Source organism: Neovison vison, chromosome 1 (genome assembly GCF_020171115.1).
Source record: "Neovison vison isolate M4711 chromosome 1, ASM_NN_V1, whole genome shotgun sequence".
In the NCBI taxonomy this organism is placed as follows: domain Eukaryota; kingdom Metazoa; phylum Chordata; class Mammalia; order Carnivora; family Mustelidae; genus Neogale; species Neogale vison.
Window position 1 is genome coordinate 191,448,717 of NC_058091.1, and position 18,888 is coordinate 191,467,604.

General features: G+C 39.5%; 1 protein-coding gene across 20 annotated transcripts in view; it reads right to left on the reverse strand.

Annotated features, from left to right (window-relative positions):
* Positions 1–18,888, reverse strand: part of PAM (peptidylglycine alpha-amidating monooxygenase) — a 282,570-nt gene that overhangs the window by 95,333 nt on the left and 168,349 nt on the right. For all 20 annotated transcript variants that reach the window (XM_044264740.1, XM_044264805.1, XM_044264795.1 and 17 more), the window contains exon 5: positions 9,196–9,283. In XM_044264740.1, the coding sequence (XP_044120675.1) occupies positions 9,196–9,283 (88 nt within the window). The remainder of the gene's footprint in view (positions 1–9,195; positions 9,284–18,888) is intronic.

Consider the following 18,888-nt stretch of genomic DNA (forward strand, 5'->3'; position numbering starts at 1 on the left):
ATAGCATAACACATGAGGCTTTTCATTATCTGGGAACTTTTATATCTCAGAAAAAAAAAAAAAGTTCCATTTTAGTCATGCCAAATTTCTGCCAGTTTTCAAAGTCTCTCTTCCATACTATTCCCTTTGCCTGGAAAACCCCTTCCCCAAATCTCTGCCTGACACACCTGTACTTATTTTCTCCTTCAAGATTCCCTTCGGGGGGCACCTGGGTGGCTCAGTGGGTTAAAGTCTCCGCCTTCAGCTCAGGTCATGATCCCAGGGTCCTGGGATGCAGCCCCGCATCGGGCTCTCTGCTCAGCAGGGAGCCTGATTCCCCCTCTCTCTCCGCCTGCCTCTCTGCCTACTTGTGATCTCTGTCTGTCAAATAAATAAATAAAATTAAAAAAAAAAAAAAGATTCCCTTCAGACTTCCTCCTGAGGGAAGTTTTCTCTGATCCTTATCTAGGCCAACTTCCACTCGTTAACTATAGCGCCCATCTTAAGCATCAGCTTACTGATCTCCTTTCCGACCAGACTGTGCATACTTTGTGGCCAATAAACTCCCAGCACCTGCAGCCCTGCCTGGCATTTAGTAAATATTCAAGAAATGTTTGGCGGCGTTAACTTCCAAGTAAGTTTTTAACTTTTCATATACAAAGATTTGGATTGGCCCAAAATGTTATTGTTCTGTCAAGTATAACAAATTTGTTTTGAAAACTTCCTCAAGAAGTTTTAACTAAAATATTTAAATAATGATAAATCTGAATTATGACTTGCCTGCTAGTTTGTAGAAATCAGCTTTCATAAGAACATTGCAAATAGGTTATGCTTTACAGCTGAATAAGCACAGAGAGTTTAACTTCCAAAGGTCACATAGTCAAGCCATGATTCAAAGCTCTGCCTGTCACACTTCCTTCTATCTAATATATGAGATTGATTTATGGGCAGAAAATGATATTCTGTGAAGATAAGCTTCGATGACTACATGACTATAATATCTGAACTAAGTTGCAATGTGTGTATACAATTCTAAAATCAAATTCTAGGTAATTGTTCTCACTTATTTGCAAAGAGACAACAATCTTACATTTTATTTTCTCATCAGCTTTGGTAAAAGAGCTCCAAAAGCAAACCTTGATTTTTCAAATCCTGTTTTATAATTTTTAAGAAATTTATTAAACTCAGGGCTCCTAAGTGGCTCAGTGGGTTAAGCCTCTGCCTTCGGCTCAGGTCATGATCTCAGGGTCCAGGATCAAGCCCCACATCAGGCTCTCTGCTCAGCAGGGAGTCTGCTTCCCCCCGCCGCGCCCCCCCCCCGCCGCCTGCCTCTCTTCCTACCTATGATCTCTGTCTCTTAAATAAATAAAATCTTTAAGAAAAAAAAATTATTAAACTCAAGACTGAGTAAAGATGGACTCGCTGGAAAGCACTAGGATATTGAAACTAATCCTAAAACTTAGTATATGAGATGATGAGGAGAAGAGGAAAAATAAGAGACTAAGAGAAATGGCTTCTGGAATGGATAATACAATGGAAAAATACAACAGAGTGGCAAAGAGCATTTGAATAAAGTCCCTGCACCTTCTCATTGTCAGATCTCTATCTTCCCTTTTAAATGAAAAAAAAATAATAATAATAACATCGTATTTACTCCACACAAAATGTCCACAGGAGGGACGCCTGGCTGGCTCAGTCGATCAAGTATGCAACTCTTGATCTTGGGGTTGTAGGCTGAAGCCCACATTGGATATAGACATTGCTTAAAAAACAAACAAACAAACAAAGACCAAAAGGATAAGGATGGTATTTTGGTTTTCTAAAGAGTCCTATAAAAATAAGGAAGATTTTTACTATTCTTTTTTTTTTTTAAAGATTTATTTATTTATTTGAGAAAGTGAGAGAGAGCATGAGAGGGAAGAAGGTCAGAGGGAGAAGCGGACTCCCCACAGAGCTGGAACCCTGATGTGGGACTCGATCCTGGGACTCCAGGAATCATGACCAGAGCCGAAGGCAGTCTCTCAACCAACGGAGCCGCCCAGGTGCCCTTTACTATTCTTATTAATAAGAAAAGTCCTAAGGCTAGGAAGCAATGTAACCCTTGATCAACGGCTGTTGTAACTTCAGGCCTCATCAACTGAGTCTCCTGGTCTTAAAATTCTAGCAGCTTCTCCTTAAGGCTCCTCCAGATTAAGCCAATTAATCGTGAAAAGATTCACATAGCTCCCTTGTGGTTTCTTAGTATTTGTAGTAAAAATGATGAGAATTAACTTTTCAAAAGAAAACTATTCTGGATTCTTGGACCTCTGCTTTAGAGCCTTTTCACCTCTAATCCATGGAGGAAATAATTCAGATGGCATGAATATTTTCAGACTATGCCAAGCACTGAAAAATGCTAACCTGTCATTTTGCATTATCCAAATAAAGCATGATTGACTGTTCAAGTATCCTCTAGTTGTATCCGTTAAAGGCTATGTAAAATCCAAGGTTACTCAGGGAAGATCAGAACTGACAACTCGTTTCTTTTTTTGTGTAAAAAGATTTTCTAGAAGATTTTATTTATTCATTTGTCAGAGACAGAAAGAGAGTGACTGAGCACAAGGAGGTGGAGTGGCAGGCAGAGGGAGAAGCAGGCTCCCCTCTGAGCAGGGAGCCCCATGCTGCACTCGACTCCAGGACTCTGGGATCATGTCCTGAGCCGAAGGCAGGCACTTAACCAACTGAGCCACCCAGGTGCCGCTAAAAAAAATTTTTTTTTAAATTTTTAAAAATTGTCACGCCCTCAAGTTAAGTCTATGTAGACTTAAATTCCAGTTTTACTAAATTAAATATCAGGGCCACAGGAAAATTAATCCAAAATGAGAACGTCTCTTTAAGAAACACAATATATAATCAATGGCATATGTAGGATATCTTGATCATTCCAAACTGCATCTGGAATGGGTAAGTTATTCAAATTTCATTAACTGCTCTCTATAAACCCACAGAACATACTTCCCAATTCAGACAAATTTGATGTGAATATCAATGCAGTGGGTATACAATAGTATTACTATTAGCACATCAATAAGTAGGAAACTTACTGGGTAAGCTAAATAAGAGCGGTGATTAAAAGGCAGCAGCCTGATAAATGGCCACAAAATATACACACCCCACCTTCCTAGTGAGATAAAAGCCATAAAGTCTATAAAAAAGGAGGGTGTGTCTGTTTTGTTCACACCAAATTTTCAGTGCCTAACAAAGAGCTTGGCACATGATAGCTGGTTAAGAAATATTTTATTAATTAAACAAATAAGGATAACAACTACTATTTATTAAGTACATCTACGTGCCCAGCACTGCACTATTATTTACATCCCTTTACTTCTTCCTCATCATGACCCTATTGGGTGGGATTAGTAGTTCCACTTTACAGATGAGGAAACAAACCAACACAGGTTAAATAATTTGATTAGTGTTTATTACAATTGGCTCTAGGCTGAATGGTATAGCACTGTGTTATAATATTGCTATTCTGTTTAACATAAATGCTAGTCTGTCAGGAAAGAACAACTGTGCAAAGTTATGTAATGTTTGTTTCTGTTGAAACTGTCAAATTGTTACAATCATGCCATTGTACTTTATTAAAGTTGACAGTGGTCTACTAAGAAGAAGTCAGTTGCTAAGGAACTCCTATCAACACCTCGAATCCAGGTTTCTATAAAGTAGCCAAGGAAGGCACCTGAGTAGCTCCATCAGTTAAGCATCTGCCTTCGGTTGACTCAGGTTGTGATCCTGGGGACCTGGGAGCGAGCCCCGAGCCCTGTGTGGGGCGCCCAGCTCAGAGGGGAATCTGCTTCTCCTCTCCTTCTGCCCCTCCCCCCAACTCATTCTCTCTCTCTCTCTCAAATAAATTAGCCAATGGTTACGATCACTGGTAAATACAATAAGTACCACGTGTGTCTTAAATAAACAAAGATCCCCCATACTACCCTGATATGCACCATCATATGAATCTATTATAATATTTTAAAAAATGGATACAATCAGTTTTAGCCTATCAGAGATTTGTATCTAAAATTTGCTACTACAATCAAAGGCACATTTTATAGTGCTTTAGAACAAGGCAGAGCACAGGTTTTGTAGACCCTGTTATTTTTATTTATACTGACAAGGATATTATGTGTGTTTAACTTTAGAAGTTTCATTGTGGCAGAAGAAACAAAGAGGGGGCTGCAGAAGATACACTGTGTACAGATGACAGGTAGCTGGGATATGGAGAGGGTGCATAAAGGCGGCATATGCAAACACCATTCTTAACCAGAGAATCATTATCATCATGAGGGAGGCAACTAAGCTGTGGACATAATATCACCCTAAAAAACCAGTCATTTAAATGAAAAACCAAGCAGGGTGTCTCACATACTGGTTGAGATATATATATATATATGTGTTTTAGCTACTCTTCTCTTTCCTCTCATCAGCATCTGTAACCCTGCGGAGACAGCGGCATTTTAAAAGACACAGCAGGTGGTTAATAAATAGAAGCAGTTGAAAGGGATTGAAGCTAAGGCTTCTAGGTTGGGAAAGCTCTACTGCTTTAGCTGGAGAATGATTCCAAGTTAGAACAGCTGGAAATAGCCTCACTTAACCAGCTGGGAAGCTTCTTTTCAGAGAAGATCAAACAACCTGTAGAAGGCATCTCTGATTTGTAAAAAGTAGTAGGTCGCAAGCATCATTAGAAACAGTTTTCAATCATATATTAATTGCTAAGACTAAACATAATAATTTTGGTTATGCATAGAAGACGACGCCCAAGTACAAGGCAGGTAAGTACATAAGAAGCCAACTCACTTTAATCTTCCAGTATTGTGAACACACAAGCTTGCAGTTGGCAGTCATAAACTCTTTAAACCCTGGTCCTGTGTCCAGCAGATTAAAGTACACGGGCCTGTACAAACTCATATTACAAAAAGTGGTGCTCCTGAATTACCCCAAATGTTAAACAGCTTGTATGAACAAAACATCGAGATTTTCAAAGACTGAAATACTATCCATAGCCAATCATACATTATTAAAACAAAACAAAACAAACCTGATTGTTAGAATAAAAATAAAATAAAGCTGTTTACAGAACAAATGCAATATGTCCATTTTTAAGATCTCCTAAAATTTACCCTTTTCTCGTGAGGAGCTGTAATAGGTACCTTATGTCTAAATTACCCAGGTTTCAGCACCTCATTTCCTTACTGACTGTAAAAAAAATCCCCCCAAATCATCTACTCACTTATGGCTCAAATTCAGCCAAGAAATCTGCGAAACTTAGAACTGCTATGCTTTGAATTAAGTCTGCAAGTACCAATAGAATCCAACAAGTCACTATGCTTGTTCCATTCTTGGTGCGATTACGTTCTGTGGGTCCCCAGATACAGTTAATTGTCTTCTCCTTTAAAGATCTGGGAAAGAAGGTTTGAGGGTTACATCTGACAGATACTGCTGCCTTTCCATCAGCCGGTCCTTATTTGCATCCTCGAGAGGTATGTTAATTTGGAATTGAGCACCAGGCCCACTCTAACTATAAAGGGACCACCCCACGGTATATTAAAAGGTTCACATCAATGTATGCAATTTAAATGCACATGCATACAATTAACTAGACACATTACCAGTGTGAGCTGCTAATTTGGAATGAGACACCAAAGACTGGAATATGTGTAGGGAAAAAAAAAAACCTTTAAAATTAAAATGACTACATAATGAAAACTGCTTCGTGCTGTGTCTACTATTTTCCTGTAAACGTAATATAACTGTAAATATATTTTAATGAACAGTAGAAAGAAGCAATTACAAAGAGCAAAGGAGGGCAGCACAACAGAGAAACATCATCAGAAGAGCTCTTTGTTTTCATATTAAAAGTGCTGCCGGAAGACAGAAGATGAATTATAACTTCATAATTTCAGGGGGAAAATGTTTACTTTCTTAGGGACACATACCTATTTGCCAACCTTCTGGCAATGAAACTAGAACACTCCAGTGAAGACAGAGGGGGTAATCCTAGCTAACGGAAGAAAAAAGAAAAGGAAATCTAAGCTGGACGTTTGTGTGTTAAAATATCCTGTTAGCTTTTTCTTCTTTCACTAAAACAGTTTTGTACTCTCATAAAGATTTCCCCAGGGTGTGAATAAGTTCTTGATATTCTTAAGCATCAAAAAACATTATAGGTATCGTATCCAAAAATACATGTGAAAGTATGGGAATCTTAATTTAACTACTGTCTAGATCTTGGAGCAGTTGAGGAATAGATTTGCAACTGTAAAATGAGTGTGATAAATTTCATGACTCAACCATTTTAGAAAAATAATGCAAGGCTTTGACACTGATAGATTTTTGTTATTAGTATTGTAATTCAGGTGGGAGGATAAGAGGCCAAGCAGTTGGAAAACATCCGCTGACTGTTTCCATGGCTGAGGCTATGTGGCTTCGGGGGGAGGGAGCAGAAGATGTTTTTGTGAAGCAACCACGACGTTTAGTCCATGAAATATCCCATGAGCTCCAATGCTTTAAAGAAGCGAGGGTGTTGCCAATTATTGGGAGATAAAAAAAGTCTGTACCATTTTTAAATGGAGAATAAGACTGGGTTGTGGAAGTCGGAGTCACTAGAACAGTTTCTTTTTATTTTATTTTTTATTTTTTAAAGATTTTATTTATTTATTTGGCAGAGATCATTAGTAGGCAGAGAGGCAGGCAGAGAGAGAGAGAGAAGAGGAAAGCAGGCTCCCTGCGGAGCAGAGAGCCCAGTGTGGGGCTCGATCCCGGGACCTTGGGATCATGACCTGAGCTGAAGGCAGAAGCTTTAACCCACTGAGCCACCCCTCACTAGAACAGTTTCAATTAATGCATACCTCTTAGTTTACATACTGAACAGGTACTATATACATATATTGAAATAAATTTAAATGTTACGTGAACACTTTGGGCTTGGCTGAAAGAAGGTAAGTCCCACCACCAATTACTGTCCTTGAGGGTGATGAAGTCAACCCTAGCAAACCTACAGATTATTGGAAATATGTGCTGCAAGGCTGATGCTAAAAATCCATTTAAAATGACATACGTATAATGCCATTCAGAGCTCAAATTACTCAGGGATGCAAATGAATGGCAAAATGCAGCGGGCTGCGCGTTTGAGAGGACTCGACCAGTGCACGTATCTTATAATGATGGCTTTCTAATCTGACTCAGCATCTGCGTGCAAATTATATTCATAGAATTACGGAATTTTAGAGCATAGAGGAGTTTTATGAATGATCTATTGGTAGTCCTTTGCTAAAATGAAGACATGGAGGCTAGCTCACACATAATTTACCCAGGGAATTCCGCTAGTTAGTTCACTACTCCTTCATTCTACTATGTTGCCTTTCAAGTCATAATGTTAGTAATAATACACGTAGTAATCACTTTACTCAAAATTGCTATTTTCACTTTCATTTACATTTTCTTTGAATTCTCTCTTTCCTCCATTTGGCAGTCTTTTGGAAAATATATTTTACTAGACTTAATTTCAGAACTGTATATTTAAGAATATTAATAATTATTTTTACAGGACCAAAATAATATTTGCTCTGATGATCCTTTGATATGAGGACAATGAACGAGGCTTAGTTCATTTTATAATGAGATTTTTCTTAATTAAAACCATAATAACATTTAGTGACGTTTTATTTTTTTCACTCATTCTCTTTAACCAAGGTAAATGTAAAGCAGGTTTTAAAAGCTGACATCCCTTCTAGCTGTTTTCACGAATTCTAATCTGAAGATAAATATTGCCAGTTTCAGAAGAAATATTTTTAAAACATAAAGCCAAAGGACGTGATTTGGTGAACAAGATTCAGAAGAAGCTGTCACGGAATAATCTTTTAATATCAGAATCTTATTTACAAAAATTTACTGAAGAGCAAAAAACTGGAATGTTGATAGCAAAGGGTATTAATTGTGATTTGCTGGTCCCGTTTTTACATAAACCCAGTCATGTGAGCTGGATTCCTATGTGATACAACCCTTTCATCAAATAACTTAAGCCTATTAACAAATGCTTTGATGATACTTGGTCCCTGGAGAGTTCCACTAATTGCCCTGTGCTTTTAACAGTTCCAAATATATATTACAATTGTTTGTTGTAACAACGACCAGAATGCAATTGCTGTGTGCCTTGCATCAGTCTGACAAATATGAGGATGCACAGAAAAAGGTCTATCATGAACGTGATTATGTAGGGACAGGGGCACAAAAGAGACCCTTCTTCCATGCAAAGCAAGGCACACTAGTCATTCTGGACTGTTCAATACCGGACAGTGATTCTGGCTCTTGTCGCAAAATAGGAGACTTAAAACGCATGGCTATTTTCAAAGCTCACCAATCTTCATGAACACCAAAGAACAAAATGAAAGGGCAGATCTCAAGCCATAATTATGCTGTAAGCTCCTAGGGATAAAAAGCATATCTATTCTAGAACCTTCCATAGCATCTGCTACCATTCTGGCATATAACAGGCATTTAACAGATGTTTACTGACCATATATAGCAAGATATGAAGACTCACCGCAGAAATTCTAAAACTGCAATAGTTGTTTGAATCAATGGGAGGCGGTGTGGTGAAATGGATAACTTTGGATTTGGGACCAGACAACTCAGTGTTCTATCCTCATCTGACATCAACCAGCTGAGTAACCATAAACATGATACTGAAGCTCTGGGGCTCAGGCTCCTTGTTTGTTAAGCGAGGACAATATTAACTGCTCTGGAAACACTTTAGGAAAAAATGAAATGGTGTATACGATCACCTAGCACAGCGTTGGGGATAAAAGAGTGCTCAGTGAACAGAGCCTTGGTGGTCTTTGGGTTGAAGCAGGAGCTTAAAAAAGTAAACATCAGAGCATCCATTATCTAAATTGACAGCCTTTTTTTATAAGCTGTCTGTACCTTGATGTGCTATCTACGACAACAGACATAAATTTATTAAGTCTGTCAAAGACTGATGGATGTGTTCCATAGCAGACTCAATAACGGTGATAATCAGACCATGATAACCACGTGATGCGAAAGAACCGTGTTCCCTCCTGGAAAGTAAATATTCTACCTGTTTATTAATCAGCAGCAAAATACTTGCACAGATGCTATTTGTACTTATAAAATACATACATTTCCTACACCCCTTTTGACGGTGGGACCATTATCCCTTACCAGTAACTCCCAGTGGAGGAAGGCATATTGCATCCAAAAAGCAACATATGATGGACGGTATCCATGCTGGCGCGAGGTTTGAAGTCAACTGTTAAGAGAGAAGGACACGTGATTGTGAATGCAAGTTACACTTCCGTGCACAAACTGTCCCAAGAGACCGCGTCATTCAACAGTCCCGATAGCTGTATAACAACGATGTTTTGTTGCTTTTAGGATAGATGCCCCCATGGTATAAATTATCTTTCTCCTTCCGTAAGAGGAGTGTGACTTGACGTTTTAATTTAGTAGGAGAGTGAACTATTATAGAACAAAAAGAGAAAATAAGCAATAGGCTGAAACTACACATCTACCCCCACATACTTTTTTCATGGAAGACCCCCTATAAAGGTTGAGAGGTGTATAAGGGTGCAAAATGAAAGCTCCAGGCTATGCGTTGACAATATATTCCCTTCCAGATTTTGTTAGAGTGCTGAGTAGCACAGAACACCCCACGGCACCGCACGACAGAAACCACAGTGAGGGGTCAGAGCATGAGCAAAAGGATTCATAACACGAATTTATTTCCATCTCAAAATAACGGTAGTTGCCGGGATGTGAGAGGAAGAAACAATTTACTAGGAAGTAAAAGTGGAAAATGTATCCTTTTTTGGAAAATGCACCTTTTACGAAGTATAAAAGAGAGAAAATCACTGTCCTGGATGGGCACAGTGCACTTGCCAAAGGGATACCGGAACTTAGGTAATGTCATTTCTTTTTTTCTCCTGATGATGGTGGTTGGTTGAGAGACATTAAAAATAAGCAGAAATGAGTTCAGAGACAAAACAAAGCCAAAACTAAAGATAAATTATGCTAGTATGCATGGACACTATTAGGCATGAGCTGCCTTTCCTGGTTTGGGTGTGGTTCATCTCCTTTTGTCTTCATTTGAAATGCTGCACTCCCAGGACCGTTTCTAAGTCCCCTCTACATAGAAAAATGCTCAATCGTCTAAAATGACCCTAAGTTTCAGGTGTATGCAAAAATGCATCTGTTAGCTCTTTCTATCTGTCTTATAAAGTCAATGAGTCATTTACTGTTAAAATGTGTATCTGAATAGTACATATTTATAAAATAAAAGATGTTTTACATCGAATTATAGCACCATGACTTACAAAGCGTGGTTAGTCAGAAAACACAAAGGTGCCTACTATGAGCCTTTCTGATTCACAACGTTCAGCAAAAATAAAGTTTTTCACTTACCGCACTGAAAATAAGAACTTAAAGCCTAAAAATCCCATCATGAGATGTTCATGTCACCATTTTTTAAAAAAAGCTAACAACGAGAGAATGGCTGGAAAATGGACTTGCTATAACTTGAGGCTTTGTTTCTTAACATCAAAGAATACAGTAAGCCTACGAGGTTGAAGAAGATACTCTGGAAGCAAAGAATCAATTGGGACTTAACACAGATCACAAATCATAGAAAATCCTACTGTTAACAAGCCTAAATTTGTTACCAAGAGTTACAGAAGGAATAAGAGGACTTTTATCTCCATAGACTCACTCTCCAGTTAAGTGCAGGATTTACTTCTTCCCTTCCAGAATCTTCCCATGGTATCATCCCTGGCAGAATTGAATCTGAAAAAGTCCTTAAGGTGGGAGTACCAGGTCTTTGTTTTTTATTCACTTTAAACTTATCTTGGTATGTGATGCAATTTGTTATCTTATATTTGTTTTTATCAAATGGCTTCTATCACTCTATGGATACCCAACTTTTTGATCTGACTGTATCCACCTCCTACTTTCTCTCTTTTTCAATATCCCTCTGCCAGTCCAGTGAGGGGTGTTTGTCAAGCAAGAGGATGACTCCTGTTTTTTTCAGAACAAATGATGCCCATATGGCTCCCATTCCCCTTGAATTCATTTATTATGGGAGGTTTATATTAGTAGACTTCCTAAGTTTGAATCATTCTGGGAAGTTTGATAATAAGCCAACATGGCCAAGTGCATTTTATCAGGAATTAAGTTGCTGGCTGCAAAGCAACATTAAAAACCCAGATGGAAATACCCAGCAGAAGATTGGGATTCTGTGACCCTTGTTCAAGAAAGAGTCAGAGAATTATATATTTGAGAATCACTCAAAAATTGAATCCTGAAGCCTTAAGTGTGGACAAAAAAGCTCAGGACAGGGGCTCCTGGGTGGCTCAGTGGGTTAAAGCCTCTGCCTTCAGCTCAGGTCATGATCCCAGGGTCCTGGGATGGAGCCCCGCATCGGGCTCTCTCCTTCCCCCCTCTCTCTCTGGTGCCTCTCTGCCTACTTGTGATCTCTCTCTGTGTCGAATAAATAAACAAAATATTTTTTTTTTTTAAAAAAGCTCAGGACAGAATCTTAGGGAAAGCCTCAAGCTGGCAGGATCCGTGTAGGAGATCCCAGAAGATTTTTGTTTTGTTTTGTTTTTAATATTAATGCAGTTTGTGTAGTGTTGTGAAATAAGGCAAACTTTTTTTTTTTGAAAACAGAGTGGGCTATCATTAAGTTCATAAAATGAAATATTAATCAAAAAATTCAGGGAAGGACAGAGAGGAGACTTGTTGGGAGAAAAAGAGATCCTGAAGGCATACAATCTCTGGCTCTTCATTAGGAAGGAAAGCGGAACGTTTCGCCTGGGCCCCTGCTTATGCAAAGAGATCTTCTAACAGTCCTTCATAAAGGGCAGAAATTATACAAAGTGTAACTCCTCTATCCATTTTCTGATTTTTTTCTCCTTCTGACAAACTATTTTAAGAACCACTATTTGCTCCACACTGAACTCCTACTAGATAAGTGTTTAATTTTAGTTTCTATAATTAGGAACAAACCAGTATCTTTAAGAGGTAATAAAAGAACATTCCTCAGAGTTCCTTCTCATAGCTTACTGTCAGTGACTCATGCATTCCTCCAGAACCTCGAGGCCTAATTTGAATGCTAAGTAAATTACTGGTATAGACTGGTATATAACCATCTCTTTCACATCCTACAGAAAGAGTCTAATATCAAAGTATTTATATAATTATAGCTCAAAGTACAACTCACTGCAAGTTGCAATGAAAAATACCACCAGCAAAAGGAATGTCCTATCAAAATGTAAATCTAAAACAAACAGTAGGTGCCCTAAAACAAAGCAAGCCTTGGACAATTTCACTGAAGGGCCTGCTGCCAGTGGTGGGGAGGGGTCAACTGGGAAAAGATTAGTCTGACAGGTTCATTTCCTGGGTTTGCTCCCTTCCTACTTATTATTCCTAGCTTTGCTGAGCCAAGATCCCACCCTAGTGAATAAGAATGAAGTCTGCTGGGCACAAGATACACATATGACTATACTGGAGGTTTCAACACTATATTACTATAATATAGTAATATATTAGTAATATATATAGACTATAATACAGTAATATATTACTATAATACGAAAAGAATATGGGAAAATATTTTCAAATCTCATCTTAAAAGAATTCCACCCCTCACCCCCACTTTGTTTCCTTTTCTCCCATCATACAGCAAAGACATAAAGGATCCGAGGCGAAGAGAGCCAGAGGATAATAATGAAAACAACCGACAGGCCGAATAAACAAAGGCAGCCTTGGGAGAGCGACAAACGGGCAGAAGCACGCCCTTGTGAGAACGCAAGGGAGTATTATATCCGATAAGATTAAAAAGTGCCACTGACTCTTCTAACTCCATAACAAGATGACAGTTGCTTAAGTGGAAATGGAACTTGAGTCTCAATGCGTGTTGTTTCAGATTGCCTGATGGATAAGAAGATCAGGGAAAAGTTTATAGGCAAGTAAGTGTCAGTCCTGGGAATCAAATATTGTTGAAGGATTACGACTCCAGAAATAGTAACTCATGCACATTAATTAAAGGAATGCAATGGCTCTGGAAGTGCACAGGTGGAAGGTTTTCTCAAAGGAGAATGTCATCTGAAGGGAAAGACTTCAAAGGATGCATGTGGCCGACATACTAAGCAGACACACTTGGGTCTAGTTTCTGGAGTGCCAAGCAAAATTTGCACTAACTGCATGAGGTTGTTTGAAATTTATGGGTTCTTTTAGCTAACGTTAGACTATAATCAGGGCCATAGAATCCTCTAGGAATGTGACCTAGGATAGAATTTTATTTAGCACTTGGCTTTCTCTCCATTTTTCCTTTCCAACTGGATATCCAGGCCTGCATGTCAAATTTCAATGCATCTGCCAGATGCAGGACGTGGAAAGACTTCGAAGAACCCACGTAGCCAAGTATAGGAACTAGAGAGTTAGGAGAGAGCCATACACATAAAATCAACCCTAAATTACCACTGAATATGGGAGAAACACCCCTGTTAGCTAAATACATCTACTAGAGGAATACTATGGACCATGGATAATTAACTAATCATATAAAAAAGAACAGACTTGTAAATGCAAACTGGGATCTTCAGAACGTAAGGCATTCTAGAATTACTGCCCGTATATATCATTAAGGATCATTATTGTTGGCTTTGCTTCCTTTTTCCTCCCCGTGGAATCATACCATATGTAGTAAATGGTTTATTTCCTATGCTGTGGATATTTTTACGTGTTATTAAACAATTTTTGTCAATGGTACTTTTTATCTAGTGCTGTGCATTAGATTTATTCCTTGCAATGTATTAAAAAGACAAATGCTCATGGTCAATCCAGGGTCAGTCCTTGTCTTTCCTCCATCAATATCTCATTTAAACCTGAGAGGTCATTCCAGGCAAGTGTACATATTAAGTTTCGCAGGTGAATCCCAGGTGATTCTGACCCCCGTCAACACTTTTAGTGGCTGAATACCTATTACGTAAGCATGTTAAAGTTTAATTAACTCATCTTTTTTTTTTAATATTTTATTTATTTGTCAGGGATAGAGGGAGAGAGAGCGAGAGCGAGCACAGGCAGACAGAATGGCAGGCAGAGGCAGAGGGAGAAGCAGGCTCCCCACCAAGCAAGGAGCCCGATGTGGGACTCGATCCCAGGACACTGGGATCATGACCTGAGCCGAAGGCAGCTGCTTAACCAACTGAGCCACCCAGGCGTCCCTAATTAACTCATCTTAGTTAGCCTGGATTGTACTGCCCTCTACATGTACAAGGCAAACAGCAAAAACAAAGTTTCTTTTAAAACAAATTTATAAATAAGCTTTTGGGTGGGGGGAGGTGTGCGCGGGTAAAAGTGTTGATCCAGCAAAATCACCGGAGGTCTGAAGCAGGCACCCCCATTAAGTCCCTGGTGCTCATGGTTAATTTCTGTGCGGTGTCCGTATTCCACTACAGCTAGTGCTTTTACGCCAAATTCAATATTGAGAGACTAGAGAGATGTCAGGTTTAAGCATACTAACGTAAAAGAGTTGTTATCATTAAAAGAAATAAAAAATAACGGGACCCAGATCTTAGTATCACCTCCATAAACATTTCTTTGTTTCCCCCAAATTGAAGATTGTATTTCAAAATCCACACACAGAAAGTAAAGATAATGCTCCAAATTGTCATGGAAAGGTAGGATACAGTCATTCTTAATGTTCGTCATCGTGCTGTGGGGTCAGAAAGGCTCAGACACAGATAAAGCCCACAGCAGCAAAACCCATTTAGCAGCATGGTAAAAACCCACAGCCATCGCCTATTATGTTATGTTCTGTCAGTTTCCTGCATAACCATAAAGCAATTCTGCACTAAAATAAAGACCTTTTGCTCAAACATATTTAATCAGAAAGTTTAATAGAGAAATTGTCATTAATTCTCGCTAACTTGGACAACGGGGTGCACATCAGGAGGAGCCCTTCACGTGGTTTATGAGGACTTGAAGCTGTTGTTGCCAAATTAACTAAGAAATAAGACACATGAGCAAGCTTTTGAATGGAACACAAATTTAAAATGAAATAATCTTTGCTTCTGAATAAAGGAATTAAAGCACAAAAAAAGAATTAAACTTCTGAATGATAGAACTTTTAAAATAGAACTTTTTGGGGCGCCTGGGTGGCTCAGTGGGTCAAAGCCTCTGCCTTCAGCTCAGGTCATGATCCCGGGGTCCTGGGATCGAGCCCCACATTGGGCTCTCTGCTCAGTGGGGAGCCTGCTTCCCCCTCTCTCTCTGCCTGCCTCTGTGCCTCACTGTGATCTCTCTCTGTCAAATAAATAAATAAAGTATTTAAAAATAAATAAATAAAATGGAACTTTTTGTATATGTCAGAACCAACTACGTAATCAATAAATAGACTTTATCAGCCAGGCTGTGCAAGATAAACCAGCATCAGCTTCATTAAGCCTTGTATTTGCAATGTCATCCCTGCAGTGGTCCCCTATTAATTTCCTGCAGAAAGAAACCCATTGCCCCTTCTTGCCTTTTCAGGCTGTGCATAATGCTGACCAGTCTCCCTGACCAAACTCCGGCCAAGTCTGCACAATGCAGCTGCCTACACCACTCTGCACTCTGGTCAGGCAGCTCTCTGCACTTCATAACCATCCCTAACCACTAACATTTACTCAGGGCTTTTGCCCCATGCCAGACTCTCTCACAGCTCACAATGACCCTGGGAGTCTGGTCCTTCCTCCTCAAGCTTCTGAGCCTTGAGGGCAGAGAGGCTGCGGCGGGCAGGTGGCTGGGCTCACACTTGAGCCCAGTGTGTGTGCTCCTTCATTGATCATACTGTTGGCCACTGGAATATTCTATTCTCCTCCCCTCTGCAGATCCAAATGGACCATCTTCCCCGATGCTGAGAAAAGCCTCTGTCACTCACATGGTGCTTGGTCTGACAAGCACAGCTGATGCTCACCTTTTGAGAGTTAGTCCCTGAAGTCGGCCCTACGAGAGAGCTGAAATGACTACTACCGGATGACTGTCAAAATGCCACGGAGCCCTGGCTAATGAAGGGCATTCACACATCAAATCTGACTCAGACCTGGGCTTCCTGAATTGGCCATTTTCCTGGAAGCGCTGGGGGATGGGTGGCAATTTGACATTATTGCAGGAAGACAACACTGTCCGCGTGTCAGTTACTTTCTGGGGATCCCCAGACGTATCTAACCGAAGACATTCCAAACTCTCAGCTTTACAACATATAGTGAGATGCTTCCTACTCCTTCTTCCCCCTATGTTTTATCACCTGAAGAGAAAACCCCGGGGGCTATCAGGGGACGTCATGTTAGGAATGTGGTATTTAGGTGACCAAACCATAGAGGGCATCCTGGAAACACTCTGAAACAAGGCGGACAGTAGCAGCTTCTCCTCCCTGATGGTGACCAAGCAAATCGGGTTTTCCCTGTTCATCAGAGACCTATTATTTGTGCTATCTCTCCAAGTAACTTTCACTCAGAAACCGGAAAATCTTCCGAGGGGGCTTCTGAGAAGATATCCAATGGTCCTGTGGAGAGACAGCCTACATTTTTCATGCTGGAGAAAATCCTGGGTGAAGAGGGAAAGGAAAGATACGCAGTCAACTAATTGGAAGCAGAACAGTCAGACAGAGACTGCATGTGGATGGAGACTCACACAGGTACAAACACACACATACCCCCACACCCTTCTATTTACTGCTGTCACGACATAAAATGTGATTATCTGAGCACTTCATCCTGCCAGACGTTGATTTTTTTTTTTTCAGACGTTGATCTTTAGAGTCATGTAATGACTCTACGTAATGACCCATGAGCATGATCAAAATTGTTCATGTATTTTCTGGAGCAACCCAATATCCCATGAACATGTGCTTTGTTGAAGAAAGGTCACATTTGGAAACACTCAAGTCTAACTGTGCTATTCTGCAGTAGACATTGTTCTACATTCAAGAGAGAAGCCCAAGAAAATGAAGAACAATGAATCACTAGATTAATTTCATCTATTTCTAAATTCAGTGGCTTCTATCTCATTTGTATAGTGCAATTTGATAGATAGGGACCTGCCATCATTCACTAAGGAAAAGACACATTTATTTACTGGTCATCCATGTGAGGGAAAGCAAGTGGATGAAGACGACAGTCAAATTTCTTGGCTGAGTGGGCTGCTGTCAGAGTCAATTCCTCTGAGTGTCTGTAAAACACCTTTTAGACAGCATCACGGTTCAGTGGTCAAATGCAGATTTTATCATACCTTCACCCATTCCAATCTGTGATTTCTTATTAAAACAATAAACAAAAGCAATGCTCTAGAGAAAGCTATGATTTTGCTCAAAGCATAAAAATATTTATCTTCATTATTATATTTCCCCAAACAACTTTAATTCTCATTTAATAATTCAGTAGAGACACATAAATGCATCAAAGATGTTGTGTATGCTCATAACGTGAATATGACAGGCATATGCACATAGAAATTCTATGACAACTGTGATGGTATCTTCTTCTCAAAATGAAGAAGTATGTTTATCTAAAATGAATTACATAACTAGTCACACAAGCAGAAAGCCGAAATTATGAATTATTCAAATGCAATTTTGGCTTTTCACACCATCAAGAGAGTTTGTTTTAGTTCTAATAAGCAATCTGAAATGTACTCTGCCTTTTGTGATTTTCTGTAGAAATTTGAAAAGCCAAAGGAGAAAGTTCTTTTCAGATGTTATAATATTTGCATTCCTGTCTTCTAGAATTCTGCCAGGCTGTAATATTTCTTTGAGTTTGTATCATACCTCACAACCCCATTGCCTTGCCCAGTAACTGGCACATAGCAAAATTTTTTAACTTTGCCAAAATTTTTTTAAGGGATTTTTTTTTTTTTAAGATTATTTATTTATTTGACACAGAGAGAGACAGCGAGAGAGGCAACACAAGTAGGGGGAGTCAGAGAGGGGGAAGCAGGCTTCCCGCAAAGCAGGGAGCCCGATGCGGGGCCCAATCCCAGGACCCTGGGACCATGACCTGAGCCGAAGGCAGACGCTTAACAACTGAGCCACCCAGGCACCCCAAACTTTGCCAAATTTATGAACAAGTGGCTTTCCTCTTTTTTTTTTTTTTAAAGATTTTATTTATTTATTTGTCAGAGAGAGAGAGAGAGAGAGAGAGAGAGCACAAGCAGGCAGAGCCGGAGAGAGAAGCAGGCTCCCTGCTGAGCAAGGAGCCTGATGCAGGGCTAGATCCCAGGGCCCTGGGATCATGACCTGAGCCGAAGGCAGCAGCTTAACCCACTGAGCCACAGGGGTTCCCCAACAAGTGGCTTTTCTTAAAAAAGAATTATTCCTTTATGTTCAAAGAAGAGTATAATTAAAGGCAAAAAGGTAAATTGTCCACTATATGATATACTGCCTTAAAAATGGTCAAGCAAAATACTTGTTTAGTGTTCACTCATGTATGAAGCAAATGACCTCGAGTCTCCACCATATCCGGTTGTACATATCCCTCTGGCATTCAAAAATCGAAGAGACACAGATAATGAAAGCAGAAAGTATAAAATTGATAAATGTCTTAAGAAAAGAAATAAAGGATTAACGTCTTTACAAGTCCTCATTTTCAGCCATATCTAATCTTATGATAAGGCATCCTGAGACGAAGAATTTGGGACAACCCACATTTTTCATTCATGGTAAAGCCTTGGTTACCCCTAGCAAAGCCTTCACTTTGGGAATCTGGTAAAGTTATGTATGATCACCCGCCCACCATACAGCCTATGCATCCAAACCCTTTTCCTTCTGTTAATCTTTAACCTTCATGTGTCCTGGGTTTCGTTTTGTAAGATGGTTTGAGGTTTTTC